The 17665-nt window shown below is 35.0% G+C and overlaps 1 protein-coding gene across 3 annotated transcripts in view; it reads left to right on the forward strand.

Annotated features, from left to right (window-relative positions):
* LOC129226623 (sorbin and SH3 domain-containing protein 1-like) overlaps positions 1-17665 on the forward strand; it is a 104273-nt gene that overhangs the window by 7024 nt on the left and 79584 nt on the right. For all 3 annotated transcript variants that reach the window (XM_054861252.1, XM_054861253.1, XM_054861254.1), the window contains exons 2-4: positions 8947-9170; positions 12084-12339; positions 12482-12529. In XM_054861252.1, the coding sequence (XP_054717227.1) occupies positions 8947-9170; positions 12084-12339; positions 12482-12529 (528 nt within the window). The remainder of the gene's footprint in view (positions 1-8946; positions 9171-12083; positions 12340-12481; positions 12530-17665) is intronic.

The following is a 17665-nucleotide window of genomic DNA, read 5'->3' on the forward strand; positions in this document are numbered from 1 at the left end:
TGAAATTTACTGTTTTTTGCCCATATTTTTTTTCCTAAAGAACAAATATGGTGAAACAAAGTAATGGGACCTAAATTGAAACAACCCCTATCTATTAAAAAAAAGAATAATAAAAATCGGTTCACTAGATGAGACGCTATGAGTGGACAAGAAAAAATAAATAAAAATATAAATAAAATAAAATAAAAGCATACATACGGTATGAACTGATAACCGCCTCCTTTTTGAAGTCGGTTAAAAATGAAAAAAAAAAAATTAAAAATCGCGGTTGTGTTTTAATTTTGTTTTAAAATAATCTTTTTGCTGTGTGCACATGTTTTTCAAAAACAAAACGTGCGAAACTAGTTCACGTTGTTAAAAAGAAAAAAAAAAGCCCAGGAGACTTTTTTTTTTTGTGAAGTCTAATGATTCAAAATTTCAGAACACTCAAAAAAGAATTTATGTCATTCTATTCAAAGAATCCTTAATTCTATCACTTGAGTATGTATAAGAATCTACTATACAGCTTTCCTCATTTTTTTTTCATCTATCAGTTTCGAAAATAAAGCATAATATAGCGGTCTTTTTTGGGAAGATGAGTCAAATATGTGTAATATATAATCCCTAGTGAATAAATAAATAATAATACTTCTAATGACTTTCATGAAGGTAAGATGGGGCAAGTGCTTTTCCTGAATCTTAGGTCCTTTAAGGACCTAAGATCTTTTAGGTCCTTTAATGAAATAAGATGGACTGACACACTCATGTAAGAAACAAACACTTTATTATTTATGTAACGAAAAAAAGTAGTAATTACATTGGAAAAAATAAAAAATATGAAAAACTAAATAAAGGAAAATCATGTCATAATACGTTAAAACTACTCTATGTAAAGGGGGGAGGGTGAGCTCTTTTTCTTCTGTCCACAGCTATCAGTGTGAGGATGGCAAAAAATTGCGAATTCATCTATTTCAACCTACTTTTCTCATTGTTGCTACTTTTATATAGATATATGTCAGAAATAGTACCAACCATATTGTTTCACGTTACTTTTACGCAGATATATGTATAGAAATAGTATCAAAAATATTATTTCAAGTTTTTTCAAATATTTTACATTGAGCTTATTAGAAAAATTGACTTGATTTCCTCTTCATTTTTTTCAGATATTTTACAAAGCTTCGATTGGAATTTATTTTCTTGATCTTCCTGTTCTTTAATTTTCTCATATTCTTTGATTTCTTCAATTAGTAAAGCTTGATCTTCCGCAAATTTTATGCTCATTTTCAATACATCATTATCTTTTTCATGTAAACTCGAGTATCAACCTTTTGATTTAAACTTTTAGCAATAATTATAAAAGTTCACCAAACTGTAAATGGTATGTATATTTTTCTTTAGAACAGTTTCTAAACGTTTTGGACATATTTTGAAGGAACTACCCTTATTCTTAAGCATTTAGAGGTTAATCAAAAAAGGTGCCAGTCCAAGGCACTGCCGACTTCCTAAAAGACCAAAATCAAAAACTATAGCATTGACAGAAAAAAAAAGGCGGTTACGGGACTGCCTAACAGGAGTTATGCTTTTGTTGAATAACATAAGCTTTATGTTGAAGGTATATGGGAATAATTATTCCAATTAAGTTTGAGTTTAGTTTATCAATTTAAGATTATAACGTCAACATCATAAGCGTATAAAGTTGAAGGTAGGGTCACACGGGGGAATTATGGGTCACTCTCTTTCCGGGGTAAATAATGGTCACCAACTTTTGACTGTTAAAAATATTTTTACAAAAAAATTAAATTATGCGAAGTCATCCTTATACATTCAATTTTCCTATACCAAGGTCAAAAACAGTGCAACAGTGAAGTAAATAAGAGAGAAAAAATATTTTTCACACTTCTATAAAAACATCTTCAAAAAAGATTGCCTCGGAAAATCATAATTTTTTTTCAAGATTCGTGTTTGAAGGAATAATTTTGTTGGTGCTGTTTTTTAATAGCAAATGCTCAAAGCTTTTCATACCTACATACAATTTTTCTTTGTTAAAAAAAAAGTTAGCATAAAAGTATGCTGATTTATACCCCAGTTTAGTGGAGTAATTCTGCGTCATCGAGGTAATTCTGGGTTAGTATATTTTCTGATATTTTTGATGTGTTTCTTATTTATTTCTACGTGAATAATATAAGTATTAGCATCAACTTATCCTTTTCTATGCCAAACTCTCTCTTAAAAAGAAATTTTAATGCTCACAGTGCAATATTAGATATTTTATCATCTTGAATTGCTATTTAAGTATCGTGCCCTCTTGGCTAGCAAATCAATTTCAGCTTTGAAGATAATTTATGTCAGCATGCAATTATGGCACATATCAAAATGCAACAAATTAATGCAAATCACTTTAGTACCAAATAAGGAGACAAATTTGATAGTTATAACAAATCAAACTCGCTTGTCTATCTTGTAACTGCCAGAGAAATCAAATTCACAAATGTAGTCAATGAAAAAAAAACCCTGCTTGCAAAAAAATAAAAGTATCTCAACAAGCTGATATAGACAGCATTTAAATGCAAAATGAGCTTATTTTGGAATTGTTTATGACAATTAAAAAAAGAGGGAAGAATTTGCAATAACGCAATTGCAAAAGCAATCCTGTTTTAAAAATGTTAAAAGATGGTGCTATAACCGAATTCATTCTGTACTTGAAAATCAGATATACTTTGTTGTGTATAATGATAAGCAACATATTCTACAATGGGAAAGTAACTTCAATTTTGGACAAAGAAAAAGCAGAAATGAATTTTCTGGAACAAGGTGTCGGAAATTTTAGTTTGTTCAAGAGAGACATTTTTAGAAGTAATTTGAAATGAGTGCATTTTTTTTTCCAGTCAAGTTAATTGAAATTGAAAAGAAAAACCCTTGCAGTTGATAGAAACATGAATGATGAAGTTAGCATACAACTATTAAAGAAATTTCTTCATCGAATTGTGGGCTTAGAGCAAATAACAATAGCCAATTGTAGTCGACTAGTAAGAATTACATCAAATTATTTTAATTATAATGTGTTATTTCTTAAATATAAAACTTTTTGTCATTAAAAAGTCTCTTAGTGGGCTAAGAAATGATAATTTAGAAGAGTTAGTTACTTTTGACATGGATTACTTCAAACAAAGGGGGTGACCCATATTTGTCCCAAGTGTGACCCATAATTGCCCCGATCCGGGGTAATTCCTGGTCACTCATTTAATTTAAATAAAATAAATAATAATATAATTTGAGGTAAAGGGATTATTTAAATAATTTCTGAATTGTGTAAGCTTACTCCATGCGAAATTAAATCATTTTATCTTTTATACTTAAGAAAATATTAAGATGTTATGGTATTTTGACCCATTATTGCCCCGTCTGACCCTACATTGAAGCAGCACATCGAATTAAGTATCAGTTAAACTTATCTATTCAACATTATCAACTTAAACATTATGAGCTTATGATATTCAATAAAAGCATAGCTTCTGTCAAACAGTCTCTTTTTTTTTTCTTTTTTAATATCACTGTCTCGGGTGTGAGCTTGAATCACCAACCTTCTATTTAACAGCTGAACGCGTTCACGGAGGCTTTGCTATAGACGAATTGTTAAACGATTTTCTATAAAAATGTAACAAAAGCTTATAATGTTGAAGTAGGATAGAAGCAACAAATCCAGTAAGTTTCAATGAATACAGTTGAGTTTATAAATTCAACATGATCAGCTAAAACATAATTAGCTTATAATGTTCAATAAAGTCTGTCGGTCAGTCCCGTGACTGCCATTTTTTACTTTCTTTTACAAAAAAGGAAGTATTGTATTCGCGAAAAAATTTTCACTCAAAAATCGGTCTTATTTTCCATTTTGCTCACCCCGAATGAATGTTCAGTTTTTTTTTTCAACCCGACCACACGTGCATAAGTGCCTAAGAACGTATAAACACCCGAAATATCCATTTTGACATTCCCCGAGTTAATTACAACGTCTTTTCTCGTGACGTCCGTATGTACGTATGTGCGGATATGCAGATGTGCGTATGTATGTCGCATAATTCAAGAATGGTATGTCCTAGAAATTTGAAATTTGGCACGTAGACTTCTAATGGGGTCTAGTTGTGCACCTCTCGTTTTGGTTGCATTCGGAGGTTCCAAAAGGGGTCTTTCACACCTCTTTGGGGGGAAATCAATGTTAATTTCAATGCAAACTCAAGTGGTGTTATAATTTAGCGGACACTTGGCGATATATCGCCATTCTTTTGGTCGCCAAGTTTTGTCGCCAACTGGTGACAAATTTGGCGTTTTCTTTTTTTTTTAAATCCAATTTCAATTTAGCCACTGTTGGTGATATTTAGAGAGAAAACTATTGAATCACATTAAAATTGCCAGTAACGGGGAAATGATACTAAATTGGAGCAAAAGGAAGTCATGTGATGCACACATTAGCTCATTTTGTGTGTCGTTTATGGTGCTAAGTGTAGCTGTTTATGAAATATAAATTGTTAAAATCGGGACATTATTTTACGCTAAATCCGTGTATTATTCGAGAAAATGACAAATTTGGCGAAAAAATAATTTTAATATAAATTTAAGCCTTTTATTTTCTGTTTTCTTTTCATTAAATTAGTGAAATGTAAGTCAAACTTACATGAAATTGTTTTTAAAATATTCATATAAACTTTTATTTTCTGTTTTTTCATTAAGTTAGTGAATTGAATGCCATACTTGACTTTATCAAACATCATCCGGAAATGAAGACTCAGTGGCGCGAAAGGGTAGCGCGTTATTCTAATAATAAGTAAGGCGCAAGTTTGAATCAGGGCAGAACTCAAAGAAAAAAAAATCAATTTAAATCCCAATTAAACTTTTAAAAAATAACTTACGAAGCAGAAACGTAAATTTTTAATTATTTTTATTATTGTTATTATTATTTGCTTTACTACGCGTTGCTTTGTAACTTCCTTAATATTTCATCATATTTCTTTTAATTATCGTATATATATTTTATTTACTATGGGTGAAAATATTTAAAGTGTTTCCTTGCTTATTATAATGCACTATTAGTATTGAATGGGTGTAAAAGGAAGGTCATGTGATGCCCACATCAGCTCGTTTCTCTTTTGTGTTCAAATTGCTCTTTTTTTATATTTTAATGTCAAATATATTGTACTCGGGTAATCAACTATATACGGGTTTTACTAGTAACAAGGCATCAAACTAAAAACTAATAAAAAATTTTAATTCCTCAATCAAATATTTTAACGCGTAGAGTAGCTTCGAACTCATTCTTTGCATAGGAAAATGTATGTCGAACCGTGAAAAAAAAATTTTTTTTATGTCTACTTATCTAAAAAACAAATAAACATAATTATGTAATAACAAATCACCTTGCATAAGAGAAGAGAGTTCTCTAAATAGAACACCTTTTCATATTCAGGTAAAAAGGGGTTTTTAAATCAAACTTTTAAAAGATATTCGTGATTTATTTATTTATTTTATTTATTTATTTATTTATTTATTTTTTTGCAATACGTTGATTGCAGTATATTTACAAATTGCCAAGTAGTATATAGGACACCTATTAAAAAGTCAAGAAATATAAAAATGAAATAACATAAACTAATAAAGTTTAAGGTATTATATTGAAACAACAAATCGAATTCAGTTTCAGTTAAGGTAGTATTTTTGAAATTTATGAATTCAACATTATCAGTTTAACAGTACAAGCTCATGTTATTCAACGAAAATAGTTTCTGTCGTGCAGTCCCGCGGCTGCCCTTTTTTTTTTTTTTTTTTAACAAAGAAACAAATGACTTTCTCGAATTGGTCTAAAACCTTCAGCCTTTCAGTTAGTTGATAGCCAAACGCATTAGCCGATTGCGCCTCGGAGGCTTTGCTTTAGATGAAGTGTTGAATGAGTTAACTTTAAAAGTTGCAGACGAAATGCTTTTTTTATCTTTTTTTTTTTTCCAGTTCACCTTCTGCGCCAACGTGCGATAAGAAACGTAGCGCCAATACCAGATGTCTTCATGACTTAACATTAGTTAAAAATAAATTATTCATAATCTTTCGGGGTGACTCCATCGGTATTTTAATTCGGTTATTGTGTAGTTCTAGCATGATCTCCCTCTATATTAAAATAATAAATTATGCATAAAATATGAATGTAATAAATTCAAACTTGGCGACGGGCAAAAGTTTAAAAGCAAACCGGGCAAGTTTACGCGTTGACATCTGAGCACCTTTACGCACGTTTTACTATGTCTTCTAAACGTGCTCTGACGGTTTTTTTTTTCACTCCGATCTGTCTCAAAACTTTTTTGTATTTTCAGGCTAGTAGTTTTGAAAATCTCTCTCTTTCTCTCTCCCTCTCTCTCTCCCCTCCCCCTCTCTCTCTCACTCACACACACACACACACACACCATTCAATTTTTAATTGAGTTACAAATTCGTATCTTACTGTTCGTATCTGTATGTCTTCATTCCCATTCAGCTTTTACTTTATACACTGTTCAGTCTGTAATAAATTTGCTTCATTTTAACGATGAAAAGACATTACGTCCAAAACACTAACAAAACACTACAGAACCACGTTAAATGTCAAAATAAATATTCTTAAACGTCTCCCGTTTCCAGGGAAAGTTTACGCAACCGACTTGGAGTCAAAAAAAAAAAAAATTCTTTTAACGGTTAAAAACACAAACTGAGCAACAATTGAATGTATCAATTTTGACTCTATTAACTGCTTCATTAAAACCGTAATGTCAAATTTCCTTAACGTTAAATCATAAAATTTAGAAAATTCATTGAAAAAAAAATCCGCTCCGGTCTACCCTACCTCACGCTATTCGACTGCCCTTAAAATTGTAACGATAAATTAAATTTTAAATGTTGACAAAAATAATTCTGGTTAATATGGCTTGAATTCGTTCTACTCAGTTTACGATTACGTTTACGTTTTTTTTTTTTTTTTTTGCTATAAATCTACAGACAACTAATGCAGTGTCAATCAAAGAGTGACACGCTTTAAAAGAACTGTGAAATCGTATTTCATCTAATTATTTCAGTTTCTTCAAGGTGGTTGTTTTCCCTATCCTTAATTTATTGCTCTGTCTTTTAACTGTGCCCACTATTTTATTTTTAGTATATTGTTTGTTCTTTTGTGCGTGTATTTCCAAAAACTTAGTTCAGTATGTTTTTTTAAAAGAATTTTTGCTCCTGCTCTGAGTTTTTAAAACTTCTCTCAGTTTAACTTAGTGAGTTCCTTGCACTACCGTGGGAAAGTAAAGCGCGTTGCAAGCAGAAATGAGTTTTTGAGATATTTAAAAAAAAAAGCGTTTCGGATTTAATACTAACAATAGAAAAATGTTGTAATTAGACGTTTTTCTCGTGCTTTATTTTGAGCGAAAACTAACTAAACAAACTTCTTTACTAATAATAAAGCTGAAAGTCTGGATGTCTGGATCTCTGTGACGCACGTAGCGCCTAGACCGTTCGGCCTATTTTCATGAAATTTGGCAAAGAAATAGTTTATAGCACGGAGAGTGTGCACCTTGAAGCGATTTTTCGAAAATTCGATTTTGTTCTTTTTCTATTCCAATTTTATGAACTTTTTACCGAGCAAATTATCACAACGTGGGCGAGTAAATTACGAAATTATCATAACGTGGAACCGTGACACGGGCAAGCATCGAAAATTGGCCAGATGTTCATCATCCATTATTTGTAAACGTACAGGCGAACCTAATGACCTTTTCATTTTCTACTACGGGCAAAGCCGTGCGTGTACACTAGTGTGCAATAAAGCTAAAGTGCCAAAGAGGATAAAAATGAAAAAAAAAAAAAAGAGAAAGAAAGAAAAGAAAAAGCAAAGGGAAATGTAAAATTTGCTATAGGTGTACAATACTTACAGAGTTTCAATCCTCCTTTTTAATTTTGTACATCTGTCTCGTTCAGGCCTTCAGCTTTAAGTTGGTGTTTCCTACTATGTGCAAGTAAATATGGTCAATGATTGAATCTAAAATTAAAATCTTTACACATTCAGACTCCATAAACCGTCCGTATAATTTATGAGGAGGATGTAATGCACAAAAATGACATAACGGTAAATGGATAAGATGTGATTATTACCATTTTCGGTACAAAACTCAGAAAAATTCAAGAATCATAAGAGACTATCATGTATTAAAATATAGATTATTAAAAGAGCTGGATTGCTGCATATTCTTTTCTAGCGATCTTCAATGACCTGAAACATTTCATCGAAGGTTCTAGGCTGAGCAATTTATGTTAGACTAGTGGTACCCGCACGGCTTTGCCCGTAATAGAAAAATTAAAAGGTCTTTTGGTTCGCCTGTATATTTACAAATAATGTATGGTGAATTTTCTCGCCAATTGGCTTGTACCTATGTTACAGTTCCACGTTATGATAATTTCGTATCTCGCCAATTGGCTTGTGCCCATGATCCGGTTCCACGTTATGATAATTTCGTAATTTACTCGTCCATCTTAGGATAATTTTGTTCTTAAAATCGGAACAGAAAAAGAACCACATCGAATTTTCGAAAAATCGCTTCGAGGTACACACCCCCATGCTACAAACTAACTTTGTGCCAAATTTCATGAAAATCTGCCGAACAGTCTATGCGCTATGCGCTTCACAGAGATCCAGACATCCTACAGATATCCAGATGTCCTCCGGATATCCAGACATCCAGACAGAGAGACTTTCAGCTTTATTATTAGTAAAGATTAGTTCATCCAGCATTTACTTCAAATCGCTAAAGATAGTCTTTTAATATTTTTTATGTAGTCGAAAGGAACAAAATCATCGGCATAAGAACGTGTATCTTTGTCTTATCTATGTTTTTTAAGTTGTTGGCAAATTTAAATAGTTTTAAACTAATGCATTTCATCAAGTAAAAAACCAATGTATTTTTACAGTTTGGTCACCAGGCAAAAAGCGAGCCAATCTGCGGCTGAATTGTGATATCGAAAGCAAAAAGCAAACTTCAGAAAACTCATCTTCCCCTGCCACAGAAATGACATCTGCCAAAGAAAACGACGAATCCAGTCCAGTTTGGAAGCCTTTCGGAGCTCCTTACGATGGACCACAATTTCGGCCAGTAAAGCTAGATATCAAAAGGACATTCACTCCCGCTACCCAGGTATTCCATTTTCTTTTTGCACTGAAAAGTTGTACAGTTAAGCCTCTGTGCTTCTTTAACTTTACTGCAATCAAAAACATATCCAAAGACATTTATATCTCTGAATCAAGACACGTGAGAAACATCGTGATGCATCTAAAACTTGTATGAACCCGACGTAAGGGAACAGGGGGCAAAGGGAACTGGCGGGGCAAAGTGAAATGGTGAAATATTTACTCTGCTTTTAGCTCCACCTATCTGGTATTATTTCAACCATATAGTACCATATGTAATCTTTTCCAGTCGAGAAAAAAATACCACCGAAGATTAAAGCATTTGGTAATATAGGCAATTTAAAAAAATTGGTACTTATATTGTAATATTTTGTTGTTAGTCAAAAATTATTTTTGTTAATATAAAATAATAATGTTCTTGTTATTAACATTTTAAATATTAATTAAGACCTCCTAATATTCAATACAGTATTAATTTAGTTAATATTAAGCTTATTTGTATTTTAAATAAAGTGTACAATTAGTCAAGTACATGCGGTGCAAAGTGGATGGGGCAAAGTGAAATTGTTTGATTCATTTACTCACTCAATCATTTGCAATAAATCACTTTCGTTTTCATTTATTAATTAATTCATTCATCATAGTCCTTCATTTAGTTATTCACTTATTTATTCATTCATTTACTTATTTTTATTCATTTATTTTCTTATTCAGTCATTCTTTTACTCGCCAATTTATTTTTCTTCGTGTATTGATTTATTCATTTAATTATTCTTTTATATTGGTTCATTATCTTTTCATTTATTCATTCAACCTTTTATTTACCGATTCTTTTGATCAAAAGTATGTTTTACATTCGAATAGAAAATATTTTAATAGAAAAATATTTCATTTTTCACTTGCCCATGAAAAAAAAAGTGGAAAAATGTCACTTTTTTTTTTAATTGCCAAAAATAAAAAATACTGTTTTAACGCAAGTTTTATTATAAAATACAATGTTCTTTCTTTGTGTACTGAAATTTTCGAAATAAATTTCCGTTTGTTCATTTTGAAAAAACTCAGTCATCTTAACCATTTTACTTTGCCCCACACTCCCCTACTAATGTTTTGGAACTACAATTAAGTCAGCATTTTTTATGTAAAGCTCCTTCACAGTAAAACTGTTTGAGAATTTTCCATTTGGCTATGTGAGCACAAATGATATATGATTTTTGTCAAACACATACATGGTGGTCCAAAAAAAACATGATAGAAAATAAGCGATCGTCGTGGAAAAAAGAAAGCATGCAAGAACATGAAATTAGGGCCCGATTAACCTCTGAACTTAGGAGAAGCTCGGCCTCATTTTTGGGCCCCCACTTTTTGTTTGGGGAAATTTTTCTAATCATTCTATGTATATTGATACAACACTGACTAATGCTAAGTGACGCAGCAGAATTCATTGTTAAGTTTATTCCACCTTGCCGACAGACAGAAATTTTGTTTATTACATTTGTTGCACTTAAATTCTCACCCAGCAAATTTGGGTAGTAACATTTTGAATTATATTTGACTCTTCACAAAGGAAATTAAATGTCATAAAAGTACATTGTAACAGAGTTGAATCAAATCCCACATTTGAAAATCTAGCTTAGCTATATCTTATCAAATGCGTCCTCACTTTCAATAATTTAATTCTTTCAAACGTTTTTGTTTAGCTAGTTCAAATGTTTGCAACCTCTTTAAAAAAAAAAAAAAAAAAAAAAAAAAAAAAAGCAGCTAAAAGCAGAAACTGGAATTGTTAAGCACAGTTTAAAAGTGATATTTGGGCCTCCTAAACATTCTGAGGGGAAGCACAAGCTTTCCGAGCTTTTTGGGTAATCAGTCCGTGCATGAAACCTGTATATTTTAATGCAGATATATGAAATTTAATGTATAAGATTCTAGAAATTTCTACCGTCCCCGGCTATGGCGGTATAAAGCCGGTTCCGAAACTATGTCATGACACGCAAGAGTGTATTATGAATCAATCTCATTTCTGATAGCCGATTTCAAGTACTCCATAAATTAAAGGGGTTTCCTATAGTGTCTGTCCCTGATGTAATCTCATAAGAATAAGTCACATGGATTTAGGTTCGGAGTGTATGCCGGGCCGGCCACTCTACCCCGTTCCCTGTGGATTTTTCTGTATCCAATAAGATAAAACACTTAGTTAATGTCAATTCAAGCCATGTGAAGACGTCAGCAGTTATATAGGGACGAACCCCGTATTGCATTAACCAGTACCGGAATGTTATATTGCCATGCAAAATTATTTTCGGTAGGTATTATAAAATGATAAATTTATTGTTTTTAACATTTTCCAATTACATCAGCTAAACTTCTGCAGTAAAAATGAGTTTGTTTTGAAAACCTCACTGCTGAAATAGTTTAAACTACGTAAACATACATTCAAAATTCATATAGTATTTAAAGTTTTTATAAAAAGGAACTCACAATTTTCTGCAGTGCGTGACAGTAGCGTGGAACATGCTGAACTAGCCACTGGCATAATTCTGCCTGGATACATGTTATTTAAGGGATATTGTTCAAAATGATAAATTTTGAGCTACCCTAAGTAAAACTGAGATCGGACAAGTTTTGCTTAATGCATCGTCACGAAAAAATGTCATCACACCCTCTTTACAAAGTGTACTTACTACGTTAACAAAAGAACTAAAAACACACAGCAGGTTTATTGTTTGTATACTTCTACTTACATGATGCAATCCAGCCTTTTCCCCAGTGACAGTACGTTTAACGAATAGGGTTCAATTAGTTCAATTCTATTTGGGCATTAGTTCCGTGCATTAACATGGTGATTTTTGAAAATTTCTTATTTCATATTCGAGAAATAATTCAAATTTCTATCTAAATGAAAACGATTCTGTTTCACTTACAGAACGAATCTACGCTGAGAACGGAAACCGAAACCAAAGAAGTTAAAGAAGAGCATACAGAAAAAACTACAGTCCAAATTGAACACATGAATGAAAGTAAAACGAGTGCCTTAAATCCAAACACTGAAAGTAATACTAATAATGAAACACCCAATTCTGGCGGCATTTCTACGTCACCAACATTCACTAAAGTTGGTTGGAGTAGCCATTTGCCTCAGTATCAAAATCCTACCATCACTCTGCTACAAAAAGCAAGAGGTAAGGTTCATAAAAATACATCTAAATTGGAAAATATATTGTGCAATACGCACATTAATTTTACTTATATCATCATTTTAGGCTGTCATTAATAGTTCTGCTCATTTATTTATTTATTATTCCCTCTTTTTTTTTTTCTCAGAGGGCCAATTACCAAAAGGTGCAGTTTACATCGATGAAAAAGATACCAGTAAGTAAATTGCTTTGAAATTTTAATTGAATCGTTTACATCTTAGGATTTATCAAGGATGACTTGCAATTTAGAAAAATGTACGAGCTGAATTTCAAATCACAACTTTTAGACTATGCACCCACACCTGTTTTTATGCGGTGGATTGGGACCGCATAAAAAAAATCGCACAAAAAATTTGTTCGAAACTTCACGAGGGAGCTGTAAAAAGTTGTTTTCGCAACACAGTTAAAATTATTTTTTTTATGCGATGGATAGGGACCGTATAAGAAAAGTCTTACAGAGAAAATAACCCAACATGTTATTTAAACGAAATCAAAATAAACCAAGTGATGATAATTTTGCCGACTCCCGAAAAATTTCCCGAATAAGGAAATTTTGGAGAGCTCACAGTGACTTCCCATCAGAATGCCCTTGTTGTCACTTGAAGATACTACCTCGCACTCGTTTTATAAATAACTTCTGCTCGTTTTATAAATAATTTTCATAAAACTCGCATAAAAACAGGTTTGGGTGTATTTACTGTAGCGAATTATATAAATACTACAAGAAACAATAATAGAAACACAGAAACAACACATAAGGAGCAAACAGACACTAAGTGGTGGAATCATATTTGAAGGCTCCTCTATTTACACTGCAATAAAAATTCAGGAAGGTTCCTAGAAAATAATGGGCAGCTAATGTGCCTAATTTCTGCCAGAGGAAAGTTTCCCTCTAAAATTCAGTAACCGTCCAGAAACTAACCTAAAAGATTTCGGAAAAATTCATTAACTTACCCATTAAAAGCCATTCAAGTTTCTGGGACAGATCAGAAACGTTTCAAGAAAATTTAGATACGTTTGCAGTTTTTGCTTGGCACCTTCCTGATTTTCCAGGAAATTCCGCACTGCAAATATGGTCAAAGCTAAGGCAAAATTTCCAGTTTGCAAACAAATAACAAATAGTTTATTTGACTGTAATTGTTGTAAAGCTCCATTTTCCAAAGATTGCATTTACGCCCTTGTTCCGGAAGGGCTAAACAGAGCTGAAGGCGAAATTCTAAGTAAAAATATATATATATTGTAACGGATTCGGTGCGACTTCCACTTTCTTGAAATGAAGACACAGTTCTTGATAAAAACACAGGAAATTTATTTACACTATGTACAGGAAAGATCTTCAACAACTGCTAAATTATTCATCAGCAATTAAGCAATTATCACACAACACCGTAAACTCAACGTTTACACACGTATTTACTTCCAAATACGAAAACAACACAGCGAAATGCCTCGCAATAAACAGAGCAAAAATGCACTCAGTTCGAAATCTCAATCGAAACTAACTGTTTATCCATCGCCAACGGCTTTTATAAACACCGAAAAGAAATTTCTCAAATATTCCACACGCTTCTGTAAAGTAGTAGACCGTTATCAAATTTTATCAATGAACAAAAAGGGAATAGGGGTCGTATATTTTAGCCATATGAAAAAGGGGTTGTATATTCATTACGGGAAACTATTTACAGGTTACGTTACTACAATAATTACTATTTACAGGATTTGTAACATTGCCCCCTTCCTAAGGACTGCACGTCCCGGGCAGTACAATCCCCAGAAAGGGTGCCAAACTTCTATCACATGTTCACAAATACACACATTAAATAATAACCAATAATGCATAGGAAACACAATAATAACAAGAAATATTACTAAACATTAAAAGCAAAAAAATTATCTACAACTTTTATGTTATCAACCATGGTTGTTTACGTAATACTCATGAACTATGGCCATAGTATGGGGCTAACCGATCATAATGTACAACCCTAGGTTTTGCATTAGGTGATTTTTGGATCCTCACTACGGCGTCATTCAGTCGGTTAAGGACTTTGTAGGGTCCATCCCAATGCGACTGCAATTTGGGTGAAAGACCTTTCCGTCGGATGGGATTCCATAACCAAACCATGTCGCCTTCGTTGAATTCATGTCCAGTAGACCTTGTGTCGTATCGGGTCTTCATCTTCTCCGCCGCGATGTTGATTCGCTCTCGTGCGAAGTTATGAACGTCTTCCAACCGGGCCTGAAGATCCTGGATGTACTCCTCAGGCGATGAAGGCGCATCCGGAGGACGACCGAAGACGAGATCACAAGGTAGCCGAAGTTCTCGTCCGAAGAGCATCTGAGATGGGGCAAATCCGGTAGTCTCGTGGACAGCACTGCGGTAGGCCAGCAGGAACAAAGGTAGCTTCTTGTCCCAATCCTGTTGATTTCTGGATACCATAAGCGAGAGATTATTTAGGATTGTGCGGTTAAATCTCTCCACCATGCCGTCCGATTGTGGGTGTAGTGGTGTTGTCCTAGTTTTCTCAATTCCGAAAATTTGACATAGGCCCTTAAACACAGCAGAGATGAAATTCCTCCCTTGATCGGAATGAATCTGCAAAGGTGTTCCGTATCTCGAGATCCAATGTTGGACTAGAGTCTCTGCTACGGTGGTAGCTTCTTGATCTGGAATGGGATATGCTTCCGGCCATTTGGTGAAGTAGTCGATGGAAACAAGAATGTATTTGTTCCCATCAGCAGTTCTTGGTAGAGGACCCAGGATGTCGATCCCAATTCGTTCGAAAGGAGCTCCAACGTTGTACAGATGTAGCTTCCCTCTGCTTCTCTTCTTCGGTCCTTTACGAGCAGCACAGGCGTCACAAGAATGGCACCACTTCTCCACGTCATCCTTCGCCTTGCTCCAAAAGAAGCGCTCCCGAACTTTATTGAGGGTTTTCAAGACACCAAAATGTCCTCCAGTCGCACTGCTATGTATTTCTTTCAGAACATCTGAAATCCTTGATCGGGGAAGTAGTAACTGCCACCTAAATGTTTTGCCGTCGTCAGATTCCCATTTCCGGTGTAGCACGCCGTTCCGTAAATGGAGTGAGTTCCATAAAGCCCAGTATCTTTTTGTTGCAGGACTGAAGATGGAAACGTCCTGCCAGCTAGGGCGTCGACTGTCACTTTCCATGAACTCTAAAATTGGTTTTATGTCGGGATCTTCAAGTTGATCTTTTCGAACTTGGTCATCACTCCATGGATCAGGTTCTGATGATGTTGGAGTCACTGTCACTTGATAGGCGGTAGGGCTAGTCGTTCCATACTGTTTCTCGATTCGGGAACAATAGTGGCAGTTCTCAGGACAGGGTCTCCTTGATAAAGCGTCAGCATTACTGTGAGATAACCCTTTTCGATGCTTGATCTCCATGTCATATTCCTGGAGCCGCTGTATCCATCTGGCTATCTGGCCTTCCGGATTTTTGAAGTTCAAAAGCCAAGTTAATGAGGCCTGATCTGTCCGAAGCAGAAATTTTCGGCCGTAGAGGTAATGATGGAAGTGTTCTACAGCTTTCACTATGGCCAGTAACTCCTTTCTGGTGACGCAGTAATTTCGCTCCGACTTTGATAAGCATTTGCTCCAGTAAGCGATGACATGTTCATTTCCGTCAATTTCTTGGGATAAAACAGCTCCGATGCCCTCGTTGCTCGCATCAGGATGAAGGATTTTTCAGGCTGAGGATAGGCGAGGATAGGCGTTGATGTTAAAGCCTCCTTCAGTCGTAGAAATGCATCTTCGCTTTCTTTGAACCATTCGAACTTTTTGCTTGCTCTCCGTCAGCTTATGCAAAGGTCGTGCAATGTTGGAAAAACCCTTTACAAACTTCCTGTAGTAGGTGCAGAGCCCCAGGAAACTTCGCAGCTGATGGATGTTTTCTGGACGACTCCAACTCTTGACAGCAGATACCTTCTCTGGATCGGTTTGTACACCCTCAGAAGAGATGATGTGGCCAAGGTAGTTCACTGCCCGGCGGAACAAATTACATTTGGACGGGCTTAACTTCAGATTGGCTTCCTTAAGCTTTTGCAACACCTTCCTAAGATTTGCCAGATGTTCTTCGAAGCTGCGTCCCACGATGATGATATCGTCTAAGTAGACCAGACAGGATTCGTAAGAAAGTCCTCTTAACACTGTCTCCATAAGACGCTCGAACGTAGCTGGTGCATTGCAGAGGCCGAAGGGCATCACTTTAAACTGCCATAAGCCTTGTCCAGTTGTAAACGCTGTCTTCTCTCGGTCATCAGGGTGTATCTCAACCTGCCAGTAGCCGCTCTTCAAGTCCAGGGTCGAAAACCACTTGTGTCCGGAAAGAGTGTCCAAGGTGTCGTCTATCCGTGGAAGAGGGTAACTGTCTTTCTTGGTGATTTCATTCAGCCGCCGGTAATCGACGCAAAATCTGGTGGAGCCATCTTTCTTTCGAACCAAGACGATGGGAGAGGCCCAAGGACTGGATGAGGGTTCGATTACATCATTCTCCTTCATCTCTTTCAGGAGGGTCTCAACCTCTTCCTTCTTGGCGAACGGTAGTCGTCTTGGATGCTGTTTAATGGGGGGGTGTTCTCCAGTGTAGATCCTATGCTGCGTTAAATTCGTCCGGCCCACATCCTCCGATGTAGATGAAAACAGATGCTTGAAGTCGTCCACCAATTGTTCCGCAGCAGTTCTTTGATCTTTCGATAATGGCGCACTCCCAATTTACTTCGATGTCAAGGACTCAGAAGACACAGTTTCGGGGGAATTGATTCTTCTAATGATGCAGTTTACTGGAGTACAAGTTGCTAACACTTTACCTTTCCGAATATTCCTTGGCCTTTCACTCACGTTGGCGACTCTTACAGGAATTACATCCTTAGAAAGGTCCACAAGCGTAGATGCTACCAGCACTCCTTTTGGGTTATTGCTTAAGATGGGGGATTCAATGAGTCCAAATCGAAAACTATGGCTTTCTTCAATGGAGCCGGGTATTAATGATTCTGACCTTGAGGGAATTGACAAATCTGTTTGGGCAATTATTAGATGAGCGGATTTTACATCACTTTCTGCGGGAAAGACTGCTATGTCTTCTCTCGTCGAGTGCAGCTCGTTAGTCTTGAAGTCGAGGTTGAAGTCATACTTCTTTAAAAAGTCCAATCCGAGAATGAAGGGGTCTGTGATAGCAGCAACGAATGCCGCATGATGGTAAGTGGCATTTCCAAACACAATTTCTAAGTTTACTTTACCTTCAATCTCGATCTTGTCACCTGTCGCAGTTTGGAGGGTAACACAGGG

Source organism: Uloborus diversus, chromosome 7 (genome assembly GCF_026930045.1).
Source record: "Uloborus diversus isolate 005 chromosome 7, Udiv.v.3.1, whole genome shotgun sequence".
Taxonomy (NCBI): Eukaryota; Metazoa; Arthropoda; class Arachnida; order Araneae; family Uloboridae; genus Uloborus; species Uloborus diversus.